This window comes from Penicillium waksmanii (assembly GCF_028829765.1).
Source record: "Penicillium waksmanii strain IBT 27052 chromosome Unknown utg000008l:1.0-5622682.0:1.0-5626561.0, whole genome shotgun sequence".
Classification (NCBI taxonomy): Eukaryota; Fungi; Ascomycota; class Eurotiomycetes; order Eurotiales; family Aspergillaceae; genus Penicillium; species Penicillium waksmanii.
Window position 1 is genome coordinate 793,615 of NW_026643254.1, and position 24,136 is coordinate 817,750.

General features: G+C 49.9%; 11 protein-coding genes across 11 annotated transcripts; 4 read left to right on the plus strand and 7 right to left on the minus strand.

The window, feature by feature from the left end:
• Nucleotides 1-566: 566 nt before the first annotated feature.
• Nucleotides 567-2,338, plus strand: N7481_008650 (proline permease PrnB; the record flags this gene model as incomplete). Its single annotated transcript, XM_057267869.1, has 3 exons — nt 567-750; nt 800-937; nt 1,026-2,338. 3 exons carry the CDS (start codon nt 567-569, stop codon nt 2,336-2,338), a joined length of 1,635 nt encoding a protein of 544 aa, XP_057118546.1.
• Nucleotides 2,339-3,097: 759 nt separating this feature from the next.
• N7481_008651 (TauD/TfdA dioxygenase family protein) lies at nt 3,098-4,325 on the plus strand (the record flags this gene model as incomplete). Its single annotated transcript, XM_057267870.1, has 3 exons — nt 3,098-3,200; nt 3,254-3,833; nt 3,896-4,325. 3 exons carry the CDS (start codon nt 3,098-3,100, stop codon nt 4,323-4,325), a joined length of 1,113 nt encoding a protein of 370 aa, XP_057118547.1.
• Nucleotides 4,326-4,494: 169 nt separating this feature from the next.
• On the minus strand, nt 4,495-6,313 carry N7481_008652 (LipA and NB-ARC domain protein; the record flags this gene model as incomplete). Its single annotated transcript, XM_057267871.1, has 2 exons — nt 4,495-5,447; nt 5,515-6,313. The coding sequence occupies 2 exons, from the start codon at nt 6,311-6,313 to the stop codon at nt 4,495-4,497; spliced, it is 1,752 nt and encodes a 583-aa protein (XP_057118548.1).
• A 500-nt stretch (nt 6,314-6,813) lies between these two features.
• N7481_008653 (class I SAM-dependent methyltransferase) lies at nt 6,814-8,212 on the minus strand (the record flags this gene model as incomplete). Its single annotated transcript, XM_057267872.1, has 8 exons — nt 6,814-7,182; nt 7,237-7,339; nt 7,409-7,552; nt 7,604-7,667; nt 7,723-7,848; nt 7,908-7,935; nt 7,990-8,106; nt 8,162-8,212. The coding sequence occupies 8 exons, from the start codon at nt 8,210-8,212 to the stop codon at nt 6,814-6,816; spliced, it is 1,002 nt and encodes a 333-aa protein (XP_057118549.1).
• Nucleotides 8,213-10,821: 2,609 nt separating this feature from the next.
• On the minus strand, nt 10,822-11,883 carry N7481_008654 (ankyrin repeat domain-containing protein; the record flags this gene model as incomplete). The annotated part of the gene is made up of 1 exon (XM_057267873.1): nt 10,822-11,883. The coding sequence occupies one exon, from the start codon at nt 11,881-11,883 to the stop codon at nt 10,822-10,824; it is 1,062 nt and encodes a 353-aa protein (XP_057118550.1).
• Nucleotides 11,884-12,705: 822 nt separating this feature from the next.
• On the plus strand, nt 12,706-14,109 carry N7481_008655 (FAD-binding oxidoreductase; the record flags this gene model as incomplete). The annotated part of the gene is made up of 2 exons (XM_057267874.1): nt 12,706-13,319; nt 13,368-14,109. 2 exons carry the CDS (start codon nt 12,706-12,708, stop codon nt 14,107-14,109), a joined length of 1,356 nt encoding a protein of 451 aa, XP_057118551.1.
• A 252-nt stretch (nt 14,110-14,361) lies between these two features.
• On the minus strand, nt 14,362-15,192 carry N7481_008656 (A4/G1 family peptidase; the record flags this gene model as incomplete). Its single annotated transcript, XM_057267875.1, has 1 exon — nt 14,362-15,192. One exon carries the CDS (start codon nt 15,190-15,192, stop codon nt 14,362-14,364), a length of 831 nt encoding a protein of 276 aa, XP_057118552.1.
• A 1,702-nt stretch (nt 15,193-16,894) lies between these two features.
• On the minus strand, nt 16,895-17,490 carry N7481_008657 (hemerythrin domain-containing protein; the record flags this gene model as incomplete). Its single annotated transcript, XM_057267876.1, has 2 exons — nt 16,895-17,326; nt 17,383-17,490. The coding sequence occupies 2 exons, from the start codon at nt 17,488-17,490 to the stop codon at nt 16,895-16,897; spliced, it is 540 nt and encodes a 179-aa protein (XP_057118553.1).
• A 1,024-nt stretch (nt 17,491-18,514) lies between these two features.
• Nucleotides 18,515-20,003, minus strand: erg9 (bifunctional farnesyl-diphosphate farnesyltransferase/squalene synthase; the record flags this gene model as incomplete). Its single annotated transcript, XM_057267877.1, has 2 exons — nt 18,515-19,871; nt 19,936-20,003. The coding sequence occupies 2 exons, from the start codon at nt 20,001-20,003 to the stop codon at nt 18,515-18,517; spliced, it is 1,425 nt and encodes a 474-aa protein (XP_057118554.1).
• Nucleotides 20,004-20,309: 306 nt separating this feature from the next.
• On the plus strand, nt 20,310-22,066 carry N7481_008659 (DnaJ domain protein; the record flags this gene model as incomplete). Its single annotated transcript, XM_057267878.1, has 5 exons — nt 20,310-20,415; nt 20,478-20,521; nt 20,599-20,692; nt 20,775-21,853; nt 21,911-22,066. The coding sequence occupies 5 exons, from the start codon at nt 20,310-20,312 to the stop codon at nt 22,064-22,066; spliced, it is 1,479 nt and encodes a 492-aa protein (XP_057118555.1).
• A 569-nt stretch (nt 22,067-22,635) lies between these two features.
• N7481_008660 (MARVEL domain-containing protein) lies at nt 22,636-23,436 on the minus strand (the record flags this gene model as incomplete). The annotated part of the gene is made up of 2 exons (XM_057267879.1): nt 22,636-22,939; nt 23,003-23,436. 2 exons carry the CDS (start codon nt 23,434-23,436, stop codon nt 22,636-22,638), a joined length of 738 nt encoding a protein of 245 aa, XP_057118556.1.
• Nucleotides 23,437-24,136: the final 700 nt, after the last annotated feature.

Genomic DNA, 24,136 nt, shown 5'->3' on the forward strand with positions numbered 1-24,136 from the left:
GTGAGGCCATCGCTGTGGTATGTTTGACGTGAAGCACAAAGTAGCCAGTCTCAACGTCGAAGAGCTTTTAAGGCGACATGCGCCATCCCAGTCCACCGGAGAGCTGCCGGTGTGGCTGACAGCTTGGCAATTTTTGTTTGGAACGAGGGGTGACATTGTACTTTTTTCTTTCCTTTCATGCTCGCGATCAGTGCGAGGGTGCAGTAGTCGCGTGAATGGTTGAAAATTCACTGGGGAAAATGAGAAGCAGGACTCATTCTTCCTTATAATTAGCTGGTTAGAATTCATATGCGGCTGGGCCTCTTGTGGCTACTCTACAACAGCCTTCCCTGCAACAGAATACGAAAGAACAGAATAAAATGAGGCCCCCGTTCAATTACATGTTTTCCCCGGACTCTTTAGCTTCCTTGGCTTCGGTTAGCTTATCACAGGCCCCTAACGGCTTGGCTTGCCGCAGCACGGGATGCCGGAGCTGAAGTGCAACGTTTATTTAAGGATGTTCGTATCCCCATCTCTGGAAATCATCCGTTTTCCAAGTATTTACTCGTGAAGACAGCAATTTGAACATGTCGAATATCGAAACGGCCCCGCCGGCTAAGGGCTATGACGAGCAGCCGATGACTGAAAAGGGAAACGCAGTGCGCAGTCTAGTCCAGGAAAATCTTCTGGATGAGCGCTACGCGACAACTCAGCGTGGTCTAAAGAGCCGTCATGTGCAACTAATGGCCTTGGGTGGAACAATCGGGACAGGTAAAACTGAATCGAGGCACCAGTAGTGTATTGCGCTGACCATTCAAAGGTCTTTTCGTGTCATCCGGCCAATCATTGGCGATCGGTGTCCCTGCTTCCCTCTTGCTGGGATATCTTTTTATCTCTGCTATGGTCTACGGCCTTGTAACTGCCATCGCTGAGATCGGTGCTTATCTTCCTGTACATGGTATGTCAACATTGAGACAAAGAAAGTCTCGACCCTGTCGAGTCTATGGTAATATTTCTTTCATCGGTCACTTCTAATATTTCTAGAGGGGCCACAATGAGCTTCAACGGATTCAGATACGTTAGTAGGAGCCTCGGCTTTGCCATGGGATACCTATACTGGTACTCTCTAGGTATCTTAGTGCCATACGAGATCACTGCAGCTGGCTTGGTTATTGGCTTTTGGGATAGCAATGCCACCGTCAACATCGCTGTCTGGATTACCATAATGATGGTTGTCATCATCGCATTGAATTTCCTGCCGGTCAGGTTCTACGGGGAGACCGAATTTTGGTTTGCCGGAATCAAAATTATCACCCTCATTGGATTGCTCTTTCTGTCCTTCATTTTATTCTGGGGTGGTGGTCCGTCGCACGATCGTCTAGGCTTCAGGTACTGGAAGGATCCGGGATCGTTCAACACTTACATTGTGGATGGAAACGCTGGTCGCTTCGTTGGTCTACTTAAGTGCACCGTCTCCAGTGCAATCGCCTTCATATTCGCACCTGAGTTGATAATTATCAGCGGCGGTGAAATGGAATCTCCTCGTCGCAATGTGCCACGCGCTGCACGACGCTACATCTACCGACTAGTCTTCTTCTACATCTTCAGCGTGCTCGCTATCGGTGTTATTTGCCCGTCTAATGCAGCACGCCTGACGAAAGGGGATGGCACAGTCAACTCGTCACCCTTCGTGGTGGGAATCAAAAACGCCGGCATTCCTGTTTTGGATCATATCGTCAATGCAGCAGTTCTAACTTCTGCATGGTCGGCTGGGAACTCCTTCCTGTACATGTCCTCTCGTTCATTGTACTCTCTAGCCATGTCGGGAAATGCGCCCAGTATCTTCAAATCCTGCAATCGCTGGGGCGTGCCCTACTATGCCGTCGCCGTATCGGCCTGCTTCTCATGTCTGGCTTACCTATCGGTCGGAAATTCGAGTTCTATCGTATTCAACTGGTTCGTCAATTTTACTAACACGTCGGGCTTCATCTCTTGGATTTGTTGTGTGATTGTCTATTTCCGTTTCCGAAAGGCAGTAAAAGCACAAGGAATCGAACAGCCTTACAAGTCCAAAATACAGCCTTATGGAGCAGTTTTTGGTCTTGCAGGTGCAACTGTTATGGCGTTGATCAATGGTTTCACTGTCTTCTTCCCATCCGAGTGGTCTGTCAGCAACTTCTTTACCGCCTATATCGGGATTCCAGCGTTTTTAATACTCTACTTCGGCCACCGAGCCTTATTCTGGAGCGATCCATGGGCATGGCGACCAGAGGAGGTCGATATGCATACCGGACTTGAGGAGATCATATCTGCCGAGGGACCGGAGAGAGTCCGTGGCCCGTGGTGGAAACTATGGTAAAGAGTCACGGTGGTGGCTGCCCATTTGTTTAGGCTAGAAGGCATTGAAGTATCTTGAGGCAGTTTGAAACTCTCCTTTCAGATATATTTCCACCTACTACCTACTAGTAGTACAGCTAGGAGGCGCCGGTTGGTAGTTACGCCTATTAGCTACTAGTACCTAATTGTGTATTTTTCTACCTCGGTGCACAATTCCTTTAGAATCTGAAAGAAATATATCTTCAAATGTTAAAAGAACTTGAACCTTTGTCAAGAGACGAACTGGCTTGATACTATTTACTAGTATTTTTCCAGCTTCAATGATAATTCCGTCATTGTGGCGAAATTGGGGCAGATCTGGAGCTGGAACTGGGCACAGAATCGGCACTTCACAGGCACTTCACAGCTCCATTTATATTTCATCGAATCGACTTTCTTACCTAGGTACGTTATCATAGATTCGGCCCAGTATCGGCTATTCCTATGATCCTTCTTTCTTTTCGTGGTGTTCGATGCGTAGATCTTATCGAAAAAACCCGCACTCGTCCGCACTCGTCCGCACTTGATAATCATCACAGCTGACGACACTACCGATTGCTTGCCGATGAGAATCGCTTATAAATTCGGCATGCGCCGTAGACCGTGTCTTTCTCGGCGTCTGCATCTCGGATTTTTCGGGAGACTATATAGTACAGCGCGCTTGGACTCAAAACTATAAACTTACCTCCCAGTTGGGCTATCCGTGCCGAAACCCGCTCGCCGAACAGCCATGTCCGCTACTATGACTGTCACCTTGCCGAACGTCCGACCGTTACAGCCACCGACGGGCTCGGATATTGATTTTGGCGCTCAAATTGGTGGAATCGATTTGGAGAACTTAACCGGTTTGTGAAATCGCCCGATATATGCTCAAGTTCTACCCGCTGACACGTCCTAGATGAACAATTCGCCTCGATCCGCAAAGCGCTATACGACTACCACGTTGTAATCTTCAAGAACCAACACAAGCTATCTCCCAAAGCACAATATGAGCTCACCAGGCGATTCGATCCGGTATCGGAGAACTACGGACATGGAAAGACAATCGATGCGAAACGCTCCATCCTGCATCCAGATCTCAAGACTGTCCCGCATCAGCCCCAGGTCCAGGTGATCGGCAATGGCTTTGTGCCGTCATACGAAGGATTGAAAGACGTACAATTAAGGCACCCTCATCATCGGACCTTCCACAAAGACCATATCCCAGACGAGCAAGACTACGATTTTACCCGCTTTTACCGATGGCATATCGATGCTGCACTATACGATCTCTACCCCCCACAAGTGACGACACTTTTGGCAGTCAATGTTCCCAAGGGCCGTCGTCAGACACTGATTTACGATGACGGATCCGATGAAACAATGGATGTCCCCCTTGGGACAACGGCATTTGTGAGCGGACAGCGAATGTACGAACTGCTCTCTTCAGAAGACCAGGAGTTTGTCCGCACAAGCAAGGTCGAATACGCGCCTCATCCGTAAGTTTCTATCCTCTATCCGCACTTTCACGTACCCTTTCCAGCTAACATAAAGCCAACAGGTACATCTGGATGAGTCCTGCTCGCTCTCGCTCCACTGGACTAGGCATGCACTCTGAAGGTCTCGAATTACCAGATTCAGAGCTACCTCCAATCGATCCATCGAAGATAATGGTTTTCCCCATGTGCTGGAAGAATCCAGAAACAGGAAGGCTCGCATTACAGATCCATCCATCCGCAGTGCGCAAGATTCACCTTAAAGACGGAACAGTGATTGACGACTTGGAGAAAGTGCGCGAGATCGCCTATAAATTGCAGCGCCCTGCAATCAGTCCCCAATATGTGTACCCACATGACTGGGAGGACGGTGATCTTGTCTTGTTTAACAATCGTGGTGTACTGCATTCTGTGGTTGGAGCTTTCAAACCCGATGAGGTGCGCCTGTTTCGACAGTGCAACTTGGCCGCGTCGGAGCCGCCCGTCGGGCCTTGAGAGTATGATACCAAGATGAATCTTATGCCGTTAGTCAGCGTTAAAATGAATGAATGATACTAGTATTAAATATAGTATAAATAATATACATCGGGTGATATAGTATTAGGACCCAGTAGTACCTGCCTAGGGTGGCGCATAAAATACAAGACGCAGTTTGTACTCAAACTCATCGAACGATCCAAAACCCATTGACAGCCACTTGTCTCTCCCGCCATTCATCAGTCTCCGAACGAACCCCAAGCTTATGCAACGGCACTTGATCGACCCATTTCTGTCCTTTGGCCCGCATGGTCGTGTATCCTTCCAAGGTTCGACCAACCCAGCTCGATTGTTGCTTCTGGATCTCAAGTGCACTAGGGGTTTCAGGTGACCAACCTGGATAAACCAAGGTATTCTGCACTACATCAGCATCATAAGCATCAGCTAGGACGGCTGCTTCTCCAGCCGCAGCCTGGGCGTCTGCAAGTTCCTGACTAGTGCTACCTCTGGGAGGCGGAACCTCAACTCTGAGGAACCCCAACACCCGGATTTGAACCTTGCTTGTCTGTATTGGTACCTCGTCCAATAGACGTAGTGTTACAACATGTTTCGAAATTTGTGAGATATTGACACGCGAAGCCCGGAGTGGATCCAAATTTCGAACGGCCAAAATCATGGGGGACCAAGAACCTAATGATGGATCTTTCTCAGTGCTTGCGTCGAACCTTGCCCAGCCAAAAAAGTATCCACGTAGCTGCTCAATTACCCAATCGGGAGTGCTTGTGAGGGTCAACTTTGGAGTGTCTGTGGGACTATTGAAAGGTGCGGAGTTGTCAATTTGACCTCGGGCTTTGAAGGTCAGTGGGAAGGGTGCTTGTGGACCATCCCCCACCGGTAATTGACAAGCGACTGGGGAAACACTTTCATCGACGGCGACGCCTTGACCTGGACCAGCAGAGGAGGTGAACAGTCCTGCAACGCGTGTTTCAACACCACTTGCAGTATAAACCTTTTGTACTGCAGCCTGTTTGACCCAGGTCGGGCGATATCGATCGACTCTGGTAGCAAGCGCCGCAGAGGCGGGGGCGGCTGCAGTTCGTGCGGCTGTTTTCGCATATAAACCGACCACCATTGCGCCAACTTCAAGCGGCATTGTACTAAGGCTAGCACCGCGAATGGAGTGGGGGCTGGCCGAGGTCGAAAGAACACGAAAGACTGGACTGTTGCCTGAGAACCTTCTTCTTGGGGCCCTGGCAGAGCACCAGCTGGAAGTAACCATCACCGGCCTCAGCTGGAATTCGCACGACAACCGTCTCGCGCAACTGATGCGTATCACGAGGACGTTGGGGAGCCTTCTTGCGAAACTTTTTAATATCGCGCTGCCAAGCACGTTCATCATCCGGGTTCACCTGGTCGGCTCGTACGGGCATGCCTGGTGTGACATCAAGCCAACTGTCGTTTAATCGAAATAATGCTTTAGTGCGCATTCCGGTTGTTCCGGACCAGCCTCTGTTTTGCAGCCAGAGAGTCCGATCGAGCGGCAAGGGGCTATCGGAGAAGATAGACACCGCGACCGATGTGGCATTTCCGCGATAGAAGACGACTGGAAATCCATGGCGCAATAGAGTGAAATGCTTGTTTGACTCCGCTGGGTGACTGATCAAACCCCCGAGAAAGTGCCGAGCTTCCCCATACGCTCTTTGGATGGGGGTTGGCAGCTGTGGCGGTGGCGGTGGCGGTGCCTGTGTTTGTGTTTGTGATAAGGAGATCGATGAGGATGTCGCACCAGCTGTTCGAGGCCTCTGAGGTGTCACCGGAGAGTCTCGATGTGCCGGTCCAAATAGATCAGTGTAGGATGGAGGTCTGGACAATGAACGAGGCGGAGATAGCGAGCTTGTGTTGTGAGATGGGGGATCGACAGTCGCCCGCAAGTTGGGGTTGGAGACGGGCTTGCGCCTGATGCGAAAGGAATCCGGGGGTTCAGGGCGCACAGTCAAGGATTCCATATTTCCATGGTTTAATAAAATGTACTAATATACATCATAGCATTCTCGTTGGGGGGAGAAATGGGGGAAAAGGGTGGGCGGAAAGATACTAAAGCAAAAGAAAAAGAAAGGTGAGGATTGAAGGAAAAGGGTGCGGATGTTGGCCTGAGGCCACTACAATTTACAACAATCTTGGCAGACGGTCTTCAAGAGATGTTCAAGTTGAATCACATATGAACGTGTAAACATATGATTCTATTTCTACCAAGGTAGTATTTGTGACGGGACTCTTTGTCCAGATTGAAGGTGATTCTTGTATTGGTATCATGTCTATGGTCATAAGTCATTATCACTGCCTTCTATTTTCGAAGGTTCCCAAGTTCCCATATATAGTAGTAGTAGTAGTAGTAGTAGTAGTAGTAGTAGTGCAAGCCCCAATGTTCATGCCGGCTTCTGTCCTAACGCAAAACCCCTATTTCAGTTCCGAGGTTAGCCGTCAATGTTCAACTTGATAACATGAATCAGTCATCGCGGACGGTGATAGTATCACCTGCGGTTATGGTCACATACATTCGAGAATAAACGTGGATTTTATTCTGTCGAAGCTCTGCTCTCACCTGAGCCAGCAATACCTGCACTTCGGCAGATGTCCAATTCCCAAACCGTGTGAACAGAGCAAGCGAATAGCTCTCCACGGCACCGTCGAGGAACTGAGCCCGAAAATAGCGCCCTATCTCCTTCAATTTTGGATCCTTTGCCCAACTCCCCATCGGAACTCGGAATTCTGACAACTCGACATTCTCGAATCCGGCTTCTGAGACTAGTCCTTTCAAACAGGTTGACAAATCCCAAAGTCTACCCTGGACTCCGGTTATTCGGTGGTACTCGGTCTTTGAGAGAATGAGCATTTAACCATGAGTTCCGAGGAGAAGTGATAAATTTACCTGCCAGATCCGTAGATAACTATCATTTGACCATGTGTCATCGTCACATTCTAGATGTGGATAGCAATCTGCCACTTCAAGTCGGCCTCCGGGTCTGAGATGACTGAAATTTGGTAAGCAAAAATCGGTTCCGACTGGCCTTTCTGGCCTTCATTTCTTTGTATGAACATACTCGTAGCACCGGCGTAGGAACGCAGTCCAGTCATCGAGGCAACCCGCGAGGCATCGTATATGGATCAAGTCAAATGAACCCTCAGCAAAGCTCCAGTCCGATTGATTCATATCTTCGATCACGAAACGAACGTTTGGCGGAACCCTGGAACATTTTCAGCATCGATCTCACCAGATGGATCCAGATTGTATTTACCATCCGGGCTGAATCGGTGACAAATCCACACCGATAACCTCTGCGCCTGGGAATTGGTCCCCAACTGTCATTTATTGTAAGCTATATACGACTGAAAGGCTGGAACGGTCGAAACAAACCCTCAATGGCCCAAATGCCTGTCCCTGTGCCAATGTCAAGAATCCTTTGTGGATGTTCGAGTTGCGTTTGACACAAGTCGCCACCGTGGACAAGGCGGAAAATATGATGCAAAACATCGAGTCTATCTGTTCAGGCATTCATGTCAGTTTATCTAACCGGCTCGGCAAAATGGGATTGTCCATACCTTGTTCCCGCTCATCATTGGGGAGAAACTATCTTGTCAGCTGGCTCAGACGAAAATCAGCACTCGGAGAAGTCACCCATACATAAGACCCGGATCGGTAAGCGTGATAGGTGCGGCCATTCTCGTAGATGTAGGAATAAATGGACTCCGTCAGAGACGTCAAGTCACTGCGTATGCTGTCGTAGTCGCTGGATGAAGTCTGATCCACCTGTCAGTTGCTGGGCCAGCATGGAATTTCGAACTGATTGACTGACGCTAACATCTGGATCGACCTGTATATCTGCAATATCTGCGATATTCGCCATGGTATCAAGGGAGCAATTGTAGCACCAGCATAGGAGCTCGAACGGCTGGAAACGCCAAAGCTAACGAAAGTGGGGGAAACCAGCTAGAAGAAGGAAAAGTTGGCCTCGGCGGAGAGCCACCTGCACCGTTTTTCAAGGTCAAGCCAGCGCGCAAGGGAAATGTACGCGATTCCGACCCAGACTGTCGGGAACCTAGCTCATGCGAATACATACATAGTGTTGTTTCGAAGTTAAATCATTCCTATCCCCACCAGGTTCAACCAGTGTGTCGGGACAAGCCCCGGGATGGTAATGACGGGCCCCTAAATTAAAGTCATGCGGCAACAGGGATGTGCACGGAGTCCTCCGTACTGATCGTAAATTTTCTGCTTGTTTTATTTCAATACGAACCATCTCGGCTGAGTCGATGGGCCCATGAGACGACCAGGATCTGCAGTTATGATCTACAGCCCACTTCTAAGAAATGTACATACACTTATGTACGGAGTATGTACTCTGTGCTCCATAGTTAGTACACACCCACTCCCTACGGCTTGTTGTATGTACTCGTACTAATTTGGGCCACAGAAATTTCCGGAATCCCCCACTCCACTCTAGCAGTACAGCGGCTGTCAGGATTGGGGGGTTTACTCAAGGCTTGAAGGCGAAATGGGCGGTCTGCGTCCCTGTTTGGGATCGAATGGCAGGCAATTATCCGCCACGGACCCGACACGATGGCGCTGGTGGCCCCGGGAGGAGACAAAGGGAGAAATATGTAGGTCCTGGGGTACACGCGGAAGACACAACGCACCAGGCTTATGCAGAAGCAGGACACGTCTTTTCGCGGTCAGCCCTGGGGCCGGGATTTGACTCGCGTACCGCGTTACCGGAAGAGGGTCCATCTGCAGGCGATGTATCACTTTGGCCCCGTGTTCTTAATGTTGGCCCGGGCAAGCCGGAGACACAGAATTTCTGGGATAGACGGAACCTTTGTTAAAAAAAAAAGTGCTTCCGAAGCAGACTGCCTCCCAGGAAGATGCCTCGCTCACTGGGCTCTTCCTTGAATTTCATGCAACGCGGGTGAGATCCCAGATCGGCGCTTTTCCAAGCCCACCCAGAACCCCTCCCTCTAACCCGAGGTGTCGGTAACCAATGGCAGTTGGTTGAACAGGGATGGCAAGTGGAGTGGAATTGTTGAACGGACGGCCCCATCGGCCCAACTCGCCCGGCCCTCTCGTATGACGGCCCAAATTTGGGTTTGTCAAGGCTGAGGGGAGAAGGTCAAGGGTTCATGAGGATCAAACGCGACCATGGGGCATTCACATGGGGAATACAAGACTAGAGTGCTTGTTCTCTTCAAAATCAGATTTTGGCATTTCCTGCATCGGAGATAGCGACCGTTGAAGGATTCTAGTAGTTCCTTCGGGATTCTGCGGGGCTCCTCCGAGTCGCGTACACCTTACCACGTCAACAATTCTCCTGTGTGATCCGAGGGAAAGGTTCTAAGTTGTCGACTCCACTTTAAGACGCCCTAGCTTTTGATTTCCCAAATACAGATATGTAACGATGTCTTACAACCGATAGAATTCCCGAGGGATCGGGTCCATCTGCACGTAAGGAAATGAAAATGGAAAATGAAAATGGAAAATGAGGAAATATGACATCAAAAAGCGTCTTCAACAAGGTTACGAGGAGTGCCTAGGCTAATCTAAAATTTCGCACTGATCATTCCTCCGTCTGCCGATCCTTCGATCTCTCAATTGCAATCCGGCCTGGTGCATTTGCCTGGGCTTCAGGTTCTTCAACAGCTCAAAAATTTCTGAAACAATTTTCGCACGTTATGATAGACGCAGGCGACAGGCCTGCATAAAACTGACCATCCCAGCCGCTGTCCGCGGATTTACTCCTGTCCGCGGATTTAGTCAATTCCCCACCAAAGTGCCCAAGGGAGGAGGAGCTCACACGCGACCCGAACAGTATCCTGGATCGCCCATCCAGGTTGGCTAAGTGTAGTCAGTCTCTTCTCAATCTTCGAATGATGCGAATACTGATAAATTATCAGCCTTCCTAGTTCTTTCTCGCCCTAGTACCAAGAGAGAGAGCAATGCTGACCGGACCCTCAACAATCATCGTGCCACCTTGTCCGATATCCCGCAAAAGAAATATTGGCCGCCAAAAAGTCAGAGTAGTGAACGATTCTAATTGACCGGTCGGTGAGATGTATTACATGGCTGAAACAGGATTGTAGCATCGCTCAGCAATGATGCGTGGCCTTTTAGTCGGGTGGGCATATCCGTGTCGACCAAATCTTCAAACGTTGATCGGCGTGCCCGATGATGGTCTGGACTGCAGGGGAAAACTCCACAAACCCCTGGATGATACTTTCTTTGTCACCGACGATCTAATGGTTTTCAAGACACGTGTCAGCTCGAGATGATGCATATAAAAAAACTCTATTGACTCACCGTCATCTTCGGTATCCGCCTTGGACTGACAGGAGGGCATAAAAGCACAGGGACCGGCGAGAACTTGGCTGCCAGAGCATGTATATGCAACTAGCCGACGATTATTCGCTCTCGGTGCCAATGATTTCCTCGGCTTACTGTTATAAGATTCCGCGGGTTTGTCCATCATCGTGAGGCACGGTTTGTACTTTGCGCTGAACGTCGCGCAAAACGCTCCGCGATGCTGTAATTTCGATGCTTCCATCCTAGCTGAGGTAAATTGCGCCCGTCTAGATCTCTCACCTCGACTTTTGCGCGATTTGCAACTAAGCAGTCAATGACTTCTATTGAGTATCCAAACGCAACAGCTTTCTGCAGAGAAGTCATCCCTTTTGCATCAACGGCCTCAATTTCAGCACCCTTGTCGATTAAAAGCTGTATGATATCTTCGATGGGCCTGCAAGCCCCACTCCAGACCACAGAATGAAGAGGCGTTTGTTCGCCCCAGTCTATTGCGTCGACTTCATATCCCTTTTCGAGCAAGAATGCAGTCGCTTCATGAAAACCCTCCCGAGCTGCGTGAGGAAATGGCGTACTGGGAAACTTTTTACACCCGTTGATATCGGCTCCTCTCTCCAAGAGAAACCTGATCGCCTCTACATGGCCACGGAAAGCAGCAAGATGTAGCGGAGTGGTGCCTTCGTCCGACGGAAGTGTAATATCAGCACCGGTTTCCACCAAGACTCGCACCATTTCTTCATCGGACAGCCAGGCTGCCTGGTGCAGAGACATCCATCCCCTTCCATCTCTGCCGTGGATGTCGGCATCACTATCGAGTAGCAGGAGAATCAAGGGGCGATAATCGTCGAGCCTGCTATCTACCACACGAGGGTCGACCTTCCACCCGAAATACTTTCGATTATTCCACAGTTGACTCATGTGATATCGAGATTTTAAAGCTTCGCTCGCCACGCAATACCCGTGCCTCGAAACTTCGTCTTCCTTGGCATCGAGATATGCCCCGGCTTCGAGTGCAAACCGCGTCTCAGTCAAGTTGCCAATCCGGATTGCCCACCACAAGGCGGCTGTTGCACCTCGAGATTTGACAGCGCGACGAAAAAGATGGGGATTCAGTAGCAAGTACATTCGCTTGCTTGTTCGTGCGAGGGAGCTGAGGCTACCATATTTGGATAGCTGGTCCGCAATGAGGAGCAGGCAGTCTGCGGGCCAATGAGAGAGATAATGCATTATAGGTATTACCCTCAATAGGATAGCGTGGAATAGTTTAAATCTCACACTTTGTGTCGACTTCGAACTTTAGTGTGTCCGAAGAGGACAAGTTAATGACAAAAATTTTAGAACACGAGTGTCATCGTGGAATGGTTGCTCTCTTGGTGAATAGCTGCAGCTCTACCCCGCCGCAATACGCAATACGCAATACGAGGCCAGGATCTTACAGGATGCAACGGTCACCCATGTCACAGCCGTCTCAGTGCCCCGAAAAGATGAAAAGAATTCAATCGTGTATGGGGATGATAGTTTAAGAATATAATGCCACCTGGGCTTGTAATTGGATGCATAAACATTACCGGTCGAAAGGCGACCTTTTCTGGCGTCAAAAGCTGCCATTTTCATTGTCGAACCTAGCGTATATTTGGAACCATTGCCATTATTTAGTAGAATCGACAGAGGCACTCTTGCTAATACATCATTCGCTATTCACCCTTGGAAGCCTGCTATTCGAAGCTTATGGGTCTTGGGGACCTCGACCAATGTATGCTAACCTGCACTTGGCGATGGTTTCTATGATCTCGCCCTCATCGAAACGGGGCAAAATTCAAGATCCGGAAACTTTTGCGTCATTGCGAAGAGAGCCACTCTAAACTCATACCTGAACCCAGGCTCTTGTTCGAAATGGCTTTTTGGGTCAGGAAAATGTCAGATTAGGCCCCCCACTGCGGTGCCGCAGAAGCATAAATAGAGCTTCCAGCACCTGCGGTGAGATTCAAGTTCGATCTGCTTTATTCCATTCCAAAGGCACATAAAGAGTTAGCCTCGGGATTTATCGCCATGAACCGACTCATCCAATTTTTATCGGCAAACTCACACATCCGTCATGCAACTCCAGACTCCACCGACTTTGCGGAACTTCGCGAGCAGTTCGTTATTCAGGAAACTAGAACCCCGCGGATAATCGTACGCCCACGTACGATCGAGGATATTGCTTCATTGGTAAAAGTTCTGACAATAAGCAATCTGCCTTTCAGTGTCAGAGGAGGCGGGCATGATATGTTCGGTCGAACGGTTGTACAAGATGGTGTCTTGATCGATATGCGTGATATATCTCATGTATATGTCGACAAAGCTTCTCATACTGCACAAGTTGGTGGTGGGGTGATAAATTTGGATCTACACAGAGAGCTTGATAAGCATAAAATGACAACCGCCCACGCAGTGACACCCAGTGTCGGATATACTGGGTGGGCTATTCATGGGGGATACGGTCTTTTGAGCACAAACCACGGACTTGGATCGGATCAGATCGTGGGCGCTCGGGTAGTGGATGGACAAGGCAATATTGTGGATGCCGACGAGACTTTGCTCATGGCCATCCGAGGAGGGGGTGGATCGGTGGCAGTTATTTACGAGCTTCTCATCAAGGTCTACCCTTCAGAAAAGGTAAGGTGAGATTATTCGCATCAACTTTTTTTGGATTCTAAATATCAAGACAGATACTTGGGGGGTTTCTTCGCCTACCAATCGGCAGATTTGGTCGCCACGATACGACAGTATAATGAGAATTATCGCAAGCTCAAAGAGGAGGGAATCCCACGCGCCATGGGCTTATATCAAGCCGTGATGGATGGGCCAGAAGGAAGGGCATTCACCGTTTTTGTGATTTGGTCCTCATCCAATCTCGAAGAAGGCCAAAAGTGGGTTGACAGAGTAGCCGAACTGGCTCCTATTGCGGTCAAAAACGTCGCGCCAACAACAATCTTGGAATTCAGTGAAGTAGCTGCGACTCTCACAGAGAAAATGTCATACGCTACAATTTTCTGTCCTGGATTCTACGATTTGACACCCGAGGTTATTGATATAGTTGGCACTTTCGCAAAAAGCCGACCCAACTACTCAGGACCTGCATTGGGCATACATGAGCTCCGTGCGGAGGCACCCCGAGAATTTGCAAACTCGGTGTTCAACGCAAGGGATCCGCATTTCCTCGTCGAGATTCTTCCCTTGTCTTCCTCTCCAAAAGCTTTTGAGGAACTGCGGGAGTGGGGCCAGCGATTTTACGATGCTCTCATGAAGACAGATCCAGCCAACATTTACCCTATTTCATATATTCCGCTGAATCCAGACGAGAAATTAGATTTGAGGGTCATCTACGGGAATCGTTATGAGACACTCAAAAAGGTCAAGCAAGAATATGACCCAAAGAATGTCTTCAAGCACTCAGTTGTGCGGCCCTGATGGCTAATGCCATGTTGGAACGAGTTACCTTTTCTCCAAGCAATCAGCAGATACAAGTAATATTAAGAAATTAAATATATCTTTTTATATCAAATCTCGTGAGCTCATCCCCTTCTATTTCTAAAGACAACTCCGAAACACCAATAATATTCGAGAGCCTTCCAAGGTTCAAAAGCCCCAAAAAGGGAGAGAAAAAAGAAAACATGACCGCCTGGGCTATACACAACTTTGAATTAGCCGAGAGATTTTCACTTACTCATAAGTGACAGTAAACTCAGTATCACTCTCAACCTCGACATGCGCCAGCACCTGTCCGTTCTGTTGAATATCCAGAATCGAGCCATCGTTAACGCCATACTCGCTGTCACCACCCTTGGCCTGGGCACCGGTGAAAGTGATTTCACCAAAGTTGGCTAGAGGCACCATGGAGTTACCACTGTTGAAGTCCTCAACAATCCACTCGGCATTTTGTCCACCAAGAGTGGCAGAAGTAGAAGGAGCCGAGAGAGTCTTAGTCACACTCTTTCCGGAGGACTTGTTCTCAATAATAGCGACGCCCTCGCTGGGCGAGTTGGATTCAACTGTGGCGACGATCACATCGCCGGCAGAGAGATCGATCTCGAAGTTTTCCGCTGGGTTGGGATACCACTCATACCAGGCGTCGTAGGACTTCTCGTCGCCATTCGAAACATAGGCATCAATTCCGGTCTGAAGAATAGCCTTGGTATAGGTATCGCCATCAATACCAACCCAGGCCGAGGCAGCTTGAGTGTCTCCGGAGTCATCGGTGGCCGTAGGGTCTGGCACGGTAAAGGTTGCGGAGACGATATTGTAAGTACCGCTGGCAGGGGGTTTCTCGCGGACAATACCAGCCCAGTTCTTGCTATACTGGACCTTGGCCGAGCTGGAGCCTTCCTTGAGAAGGACGCCGTTCACTTCGTCGGAGTTGTCGATCTTGGGGAGTGACTGGCGAGTGAGGACACCACGAGCCTCCAGGCGGGCAGCAAGACCAGAACCTCCAGGCGCCGCGAGGGCATTGCCGGCCAAGATGGCGGTAGTAATAGTTGCGGTAATGAACTTCATGGTGAAAAGCAGGTGAGATGGTGTTTTCTGGGAGAATGTTTGAACCAAAAGAACCACTATGTGACGTGACAGGTCTTTTCCTCCCAGAGTACACGACTAGCCGGTGGCTCTTATACTTTCGTCTCAAGAGTTTGCATGCGGCGCGTGAGCCGCATGAGGAAGTAAAAGTCGTGCTGATGTTAGGCTTCACAAGACTCTGGGGAATTGCCCCAGACCCGCTAAGAGGTGGGGATGTGGGAATCATGTTGATCAGGGCAAATGCCGACCACACTTGGAAGCGCGAGTGATTTGCTGTTCTGGTCTCAAGACTGTGCTGATATTCTGCCTTCTGCGTCTATATTCTGCTTGTAATGGTCCTGAGTGGAGAAATCGATCATCTGCACTCATCAGACACCAGAACAGGTGGGAAGCAGCGTGCGCGTCTAGATGACAGATACATTCCAGTCGGGGTCTGGTGGTCGCATCTGGTTGACAGCGGCGCCACGACGGATTGGACAATGATCGCCATGCGTCCGATCTCAATTTCATGTAATCTACGAGAAATACAACCTAGGTACTAGTAGTTTCTAGTTGCGCTCGAAAAGGGAAGAGAGGTGGAATTGTCCTGTTTGATAATCTACAGGTTAGCAATGTAGATACAGAACTTCAACTTTCCCATGGCGACTCTCTACGGCATTGGCGAGAATTCAAGTTGTATGACCATCGGACTAAACAAACCTCATTCGGAACTCTGTTTCCACTCTCAAAAACATATTATTGTACTCCAAAATCACAGCTTGGCGTTGTGGGGATGATTTCTTTGTTCTCGGAAAGTATAGTCAAGATTAATATAAGACGTGCCTACTTACAACGGCTTTGGAAAGCATTTGGAATCACTCGCCTCTCTCAGAAAGTATGATCACGAGGCAAAGATTGGATCGCGCGCAATTGATAAGCTACGGCTCGTCATCCAAGGAGAATGAACGGATGAGCTGCACATTCTTGTCAACCCCTTGCATACCAACGCTCCGGCCACCAACTCTGATTGGAGGACTGTTGACTCGTAACTAACGAATGCGGCGTAATATGTTGATCATTTCTTGGCTAGTAAAAGCGGCGTCCTCAATTCTTTTATTCGACCCGATGCGCGTTGGAGACGCCGCGAACGATCGCCAATGGATTCGGACATCGTGGCACGGCAAGTCAATCGTGCATGAAGATCAACAGATGCTTCGATCGTCACTGCAGCGACGCAGTTGCTAAATCAGCAGTTTAGAAGCGCAGATTAATCAGATAGTTACCCAGTGGTGCTCATCATGTGTCGATCAGTAGATCGAGGCTGATGGCCATGGTAACGCAGTGTAGCCAGTGGCATATCAAAGTGGCATATCACTGATAGCAAAGTAAGATATTATGATGGTCATCGTGTACCGAGTAAGCAGTCGGTCGCAAGCTCAAGGTGCAATCTCAGTGGGCTTCCCCATCCCGAATGCGTCAAGTAGACTGGGTCAATGTCTCACGATGGTTCTCTATCGCAAGATACCGGTTAGGACAAGAGGCCGAATTCATTTCTCCTCCTGTTGCAGGCCATTCCATCACTGCTACCAACAGAGCAAATCTACTGATATAACAATGCCCGAAATAGTCATAAATTCAAGATTACATTAATACTGGTAGAAAGATGTGAGGGTATAAATCCAACCACCGAACAACTCGAAAAAAATCACATCGGTAGGCGGCGCATTTCCTCAACGGACCAATATTGGCGCATATTTTCCGCGTTGAGCGTCTGAACCTCCTCATCAAGATGCTGCCAGAGCACCTTACCAAAGCCCTCCATGAGTCGGCGCACCTCTTCACGGCGCATGTCCTCCTCGCCGGAGCGACATTTCTCAAGGTAAGCCTCGAGCTTCTCGAGGCCAGCATGAATCTGTTTATGCTGCTTCAGAAGATCCAGTTCTTTCCGGAATTCGGGCATTTTCTTCGCAAGCACTGGGAAAATATGTTGCTCCTCGATAGAGTGGTGGAAGTCGAGTTGCGAGCAGAATTGTAGTCCCATCATGATCATCTGGCGGGCTGATAATCCCGCAGGACGCTTGCCCGTGGCATTACATGCGTCCCAAAGCTGATTCCAAGTCAAACGAAAGTGACTATGCTTCGCTATCATCAGTACTAAGTCCTCACACGAAGATGGCTACATGGATAACTTACAAAACCCTCCATCTGCTCAGACATGCGATTATATGCACGAAAGTCACTCGCGGAGAGCGGAGGTAAAGACCCGGAGTTTTCCGTCTCAGTCTTCATTTTGCCAGCCATGGTGATTGGATATCTTGAAGATGCAGAGTATAAACGAGAGGAAGCCAGGAGAGCTGGTGGGGGAATGAGACTTCGCAGACCACGCATAAGACGGCAGTTGGGTAATTCGGACTGCCGAGTATCGGTCGCGAGAGTACTTTATTACTGGGAGAGAAGCTTGCGGGGATTGTATCAGAGTTGAAGGAGATATGAGATGCATTGATTGAAGCGAATCCGGGGGCGCTGAGAAAGCAGAGATTTCTGATTCGGTGAAGTGGGCCCGATTTCAAAGCATTTGCAATCATTCATCTCGTGGGGATAGTTGATGGGTTAAGATTGATCTCGGTGCATGCATATTTCAGGAGGCTTAGGAAGAAGCATGTCAAGAAAGTACTGCCTTCCGGTTCATTTCGAGATAAACCTGCGCCAAATCGTTCCACTGGACACTTCAGCAGTCAAGAACTTGAAGATGCGTTTTATTTTCGGCTGATATACTGTCTCTTCATCAAGAGGGACTACAAGTTAGGTGAGAGGAGTAGGCAAAATGAATGAAAGGAAATAGAATTGATTGGATTGATTGACTGAATAGACAATTTTACGAATACTGCAGGATTACGTACCATATACACGCAAGTATACGATATGTGCCAGATCTTCAATGGACGTGTGCTATCTCGGCGAACCGTAGAACACAAATCTAGTACATCACTGGTGAATGAGACGAATCTCCTAATAATATCAGCACTTCTTCGGCACGACCTCGGCCATTGGAGGGCCGGATCGCAATTTGACATCCGTGCTAACCCCATTCAAGGGTCCCAATCCTATTCGAACAAGTCCAACGAGGTCAAGGTCAGTGAACACGGAAAAGCGAAGAAAGAAAAAATGGTAAATTATTATCAATACACATCGTGGCTGCGGTGGCGACGCGTGGTAGCTGGGTAATGGGGGAATAATAAAACAAGGCCACCGGAGGGGAATCGAAGATTAGCAGTAGGTCGTAACGCCGTAGATGTACAGGGTAATTTATGAGGTGGTTGGTTGATTAAAGATCCTCATGAATCGCGGATGCGGATGGCGCTGGGGGTCGGAAGTTACCACTCATGAGCTCCTTGAAGGCAAGGTCGAACCGGGCGCCCATCATCCAGGCAAAGAACATCATAGTGCCAGCGACAAAAAGGACGATGCAGCCCATGAGTGCCATCATAAAGTAGACGTCATTCTTGTTCTCAGCATCTTCTTCACGCTTCTTCTGTTGCTCCTCGGAGATAACACCCTTGACCCGACGGTTGGCATCCTCGGCATTCTGCGAAGGGAAGATAGTTTCGATGAACTTCTCGATCTTACCGCAGGCCATGCTGATCTTGAGGAAGTTGGGATCCTTGGGAGTGTTCTTCTTGTGGATCTTCCGGGTCAGGTCACGGAAGCGATCACACAGGACACGAAGGTTCTGGGTTGATGCGAACATCAGAGAGCATGCATCGCCCTTGGTAATCTTGATGTTGCGCTCGAAAATATCGTAGTTGCGGAAGCACAGCTCCAGCGTAGCGATAGCCATGGACTGGGGGATGGCACAGAAGTTGAAGACACTCTGCTCCCGCAGGCCAGCGAGGTAGAAGAGACACTCGTCAGCGTGCTCCAAGGCATTGAGGACCATCTCGGAGTTGCAGTTCAGAGCAGCCTCCTTGTACTCCGGCTTGAAGAGATCTTCAAAGTTGTCCACATGTTTGGACCAGATCTCTTGGGGCCAGAAGCGACGGTTATCATCGGAGTCCTCTCGGATGTCTCGGATGATGTTGGTCTTCTGCAGGAAGAGACCCATCGACTTTTGCAAATGGGGGCGTTCGAGGAGAGCCGGGTTGGCCAACTCGGCCTCGACGAACAGGCGGGTGAGACCCTCGCCGACCAGACCGGCAACGTAGTAACAGTACAGATCGTATTCCTCGACCGTCTTCACGCTGGCGTCCGACAACTCAGCCTTTCGGCAGTAGTCGGCCATGCCGTTACCCATCTTGGCCGTGATGTCCTTGATGATTGCCTGATAGGCGGGCTTCATCTTCATGAACTCGGTGATGACACACGGGAACTGAACCAGCAGCTCACGGTCCTTCTCTTCCTGACGGTTGCCAGTGAAGTTCCATCCTTCCTGGGTCAAGAAATCCTGGAAGCCACGGAGCAGGGGCTCCTTCGTCTCGAGAGGAATAGAGGTATCATCCTCGATGGTATCCAGACCACGAAGGACAAGGTAGAAGACGCAGACGGGCATGAGCAGCTCGGAGTGGAGTTCCTGAATGACAGCACTGAAGCTTCGACTGGTCAAGTCAAGGAACTTGAAACAATCCTTCTCGGACTGAGTCTCATTGGCGGGGTTACGCTCATGAGGGGGGTTGTGCCAAACTTTCCTGTGAGAGAGACGATTAGCGATATGATCCTCGAACTCTCCACATGAACACAAGGCAGGTCTACCATTGAACGATCGACCTCAATTGGTACGGATGGAAACTGTAGTAGATGGCATTGCCAATGAAACCCATGATGGGCAGATGGCAAACAGCAGATGCAAATGCAAATGCAGGGGAAGAAGAGAGAGGAAAAAGAAAGGAGGAAGTGGAGGAAGGAAAAGAAGAAAAGCGAAAATCGCCAATTAAAAGGGGGGAACCCACGTGACACACCGCCCAATCGCGGGGAGGCGGCAAAAAAGTAGCGGAAAACCAGGCAAACACGTTGAATCACTTTGATACCCTTGATATTCTTGATATTCACTTCATTCTGGGTTATTGTTGATATTTGGATACTTGGACCCTCTATTTACAACCTTGGATACTCACTCCACGACCATCATGGTCGCTGATACCACCTACTACGATGCTCTGGGTGTCCAGCCCACAGCCACCGAGCTGGAGATCAAGAAGGCCTATCGCAAGCTGGCCATCGTAACACACCCCGGTATGTTTCAGCCTTGTCTCGAATGAGTATCTCAAGTCTAATCACTTCATGAACCTCTGCAGATAAGAACCCCGGCGATGAGACCGCCCACGAACGCTTCCAACAGGTACGCGAAGCTCTGATGACATATACCTTTCTATCACACCACACCACACCGAACTAATCCCAACCTAATCTCACCAGATCGGTGAAGCCTACCAAATTCTGAGCAACGAAGATCTCCGCAAACGATATGACAAGTTCGGCAAGGAAGAGGCCCAGCCGAGTGGAGGTTTCGGTAAGTTGGGATCATGGGCTGACGGCCTGACGGGCTCATACCTACCCTCGGAATCTGGAGGAACAAGCTGACAACCGCATAGAGGACCCATCCGAGTTTTTCAGCATGATCTTCGGCGGCGAGGCCTTTGTCGACCTGATCGGCGAGATCTCCCTCATGAAAGACTTGACCGCGACGATGGATATTACCATGCAGGAGATGGAGGAAGAGGAATTGGCCCAGTCCGCCGAGGAGAAGCTACACGTCCATGACGAGGAGGTTAAGGCCGGTGAAGCCGAACATCCCGCCGAGCGCTCTAGCGATGCCGCCCCTGCCTACACGGAGAAGCCGTCTGCTTCGGAATCCACATCCGCCTCCACCCCCGCCGGTCCGGAGAAACCCTCGGCTTCGACTACCTCTGTCCCAAGCTCCGGTACCAGCACCCCCCGACGGAACTGGGGACAACAGGCGCTGATGGACCGATCCGAGGAGGAGGCGCGCATGGATGCAGCTGGTCTGTCCCAGGAAGAGAAGGAGCTTCGCAAAAAAGAGAAGAAGAAGGGGCTGTCGAAGGAGCAGCAGGAGCGCCTTGCCGCCTTTGAGGAGGAGCGGAAAAAGGCCCGCGAGGAACGTGTCAACACTCTCGCCAACAAGCTGGTGGATCGCCTCAGTGTGTGGACTGAGACTGATAAGAACCTCGATGTCACCCACGCCTTCGAGGAGAAGATTCGGTTGGAGGTGGAGAACTTGAAGATGGAGTCCTTTGGTCTGGAGATCCTCCACGCTGTCGGTGCCACATATGTGCAGAAGGGTACTTCGTTCTTGAAGTCACAGAAGTTCCTGGGTATCTCGGGATTCTTCTCGCGTCTGAAGGACAAGGGCACCCTGGCCAAGGAGACCTGGACCACCATCTCCACGGCTATCGATGCTCAAATGACCATGGAGGAGATGGCCAAGATGGAGGAGCGTGGCGGCGAGGACTGGACTGATGAGAAGCGGGCGGAATATGAGAAGAAGGTCACCGGCAAGATCCTGGCTGCGGCCTGGAGAGGTAGCAAGTTCGAGATCCAGAGTGTCCTGCGCGAGGTCTGCGACCAGGTTCTGGGTGACAAGCGCATCCGTTTGGAGAAGCGGGTGGAGCGTGCCCACGCTCTGGTCCTGGCAGGTAACATTTACGCCAAGGTATGTCCTCTCCCTTTCCTGTCCACTTGAGAGATGAACATATACTAACAATACAAGGCTGCGCGTGACCCCGAAGAAGAGGGCGATTACATGGCGTTCGAACAGCTGATGGCGGACTCGATGAAGAAATCCGAAACCAAGGATAAGAAGAAGAAGGAGAAGAAGAAGCACAGCCACGATGAGACCGAGGCGGAGGAGAAGCCGGCGGTTTAGATGGAGGGGGCATTAGTCTTGCTCTTGGACATACGATCGTTTCTTTTTTTTTCCTTCTTCATGTTTTCTTTCGGGTGATCGACCCCTGTTTCCAGCGACGCGCCGGGGTGCGCATAATTTGAGTTATGACATAGATTGCCCTATATACCAGGCCCATGCCCGAATGCAGAGATTCTTCGCTCAGATAGAGCAGTATTGCAGAAACAGAGAAAGTTCCAAGTAAAAGGGAAAGTGGGAGAGGACTAGGTAAGATAGGATGTAGAATAGAACGGAATAGTCAATGATATATATGATACCTAGGTATGAATGATATCAACATAGTTGGACCAATACTATGATCCAAAATCCACAGAACGGATAATCCCACCACACAACACACAGAACCATTACACATTATTCGGATCCTCGAGAGGACTAACACCACGAGAACCTTGGAAAACAGAAACCCAGATAGATATAGTGGAGGTGTAATATCGTCGCAAGCCCGGACAAACAACCCCGGAACCAAATTTCAGTTGAAGATTCGAGTTGGACTCCGAGTGCGACTTGAAGAAGTGACGAATCACCCACTAGTATTTATGACCGTTGCCCCCGTCGAGCTCCGCACTGTTAACGGCCGATGGCGAAGAGATACTATGGGATTGGCTGTGTGCCTGATCATGCAAAGCCTCAGCATCGCGCGCAGATAGCTCAGAGGGAACAGCACCAGGGACAGGGACAGGGGCAGGGGGGGCAGTACTCATAGGTACATCATGAACCGGGGCAGTCCCCGACATGCGGTTCTGGCGCATATTTTGATGGCCGGGCCAGCTGGAGACGAGGACGCCGACGGCAGTGAGGATCGTAAGAATGACGAGGGCGACGAAGATCAGCCTGTGTTTGAAAAGTTAGTACGATACAGCAAAAATGCAGTGATGGGACCAGGAATAAACTCACCAAAGAAGGACCGCAAAGGCAACAACCGCATTCAGGTAATCATTATAAACATTACCGGCGCCAAAGATGGTCACGATATCAGCGAAGCAAGCCAACCAAAAGACGGAGGTGATAAAGTAAACAACGATAGTAGAAATTCCCAGAGTCATATTCAACTTGGAAGTGACATTTCCCCTGCGCGCATAGAACCAGGGCAAGACGGCGGCGGCAACCGAGACGATCATCGTCCAGAGAGACACGAAGACGAGGAAAGCCAGAATTCCTGGCGTGGAGACCTTGACAGTGTGATAGCCACATGTGAAGGCATCACAGCTCCATTCCTCGGCGTTACCGGAGTATCCCGAGACAACATAGGCGGACAGACCCAGTTCGACGATAGCAAAGACTAGGGCTGTGCCCAGGAGGACGTAGAGGGCGATATGAAGCGCCAACATGGTGTCGGTGGGAGTCGTTGGTAGAACAGAGCAGACTCGGAGTAGACGGGCGCAGAGAGGAAGTAAAGGATGCAATCAGGAGAAGACTGACAGCAGCAGCTGGAGTCGAGAATATGAGCTCGGGGAAAAAAAGATCGAAAAGTGATTGATCACCCCCCCGGCGCGAGGGGGGTCCCTTGCTGGATTTATTCCCGGGATTTGCATGGTTCCACACCGCAGCTGGCACACGAGTCAACCGGGTCCGGAGCTCGTAAAGTTGAAAGGAAGCGACCAAAAACGAGATGTCTGGAGCCGCAGGATGCAGAAATCAGAGGTTGAAAAGCCAGCCGCAGGGCTGTTGTGAGCAATAGTGGGGGGGGATATGCGCCACTAGGCTTTGTTCTGCCAATGAGTCGAGACGGATACGAGCACCACGTCGAGATGGCGTTTGACTCTGGGCCGAATCGGTGTAAGACAAGCGAGAGGAGTTTCGGGTTGGGCTGATGATCTCGTCGAGGCTGAAAAAGGGGACAATTTTGAGGAGAGTTGAATAGTGGAGCTGACTGAGGTGGTTGATGTTCAAGATGAGGTTGAATTGGAGGGGGAAGGGAGTGTAAGCACATGACTGACACAGCCCTGGAGAATACGAGATCCATGGCCAGGTCCCATGGATGCTAGACTCGGAGATACTGTGATAGACAGGGGCGATACGAGATGATTT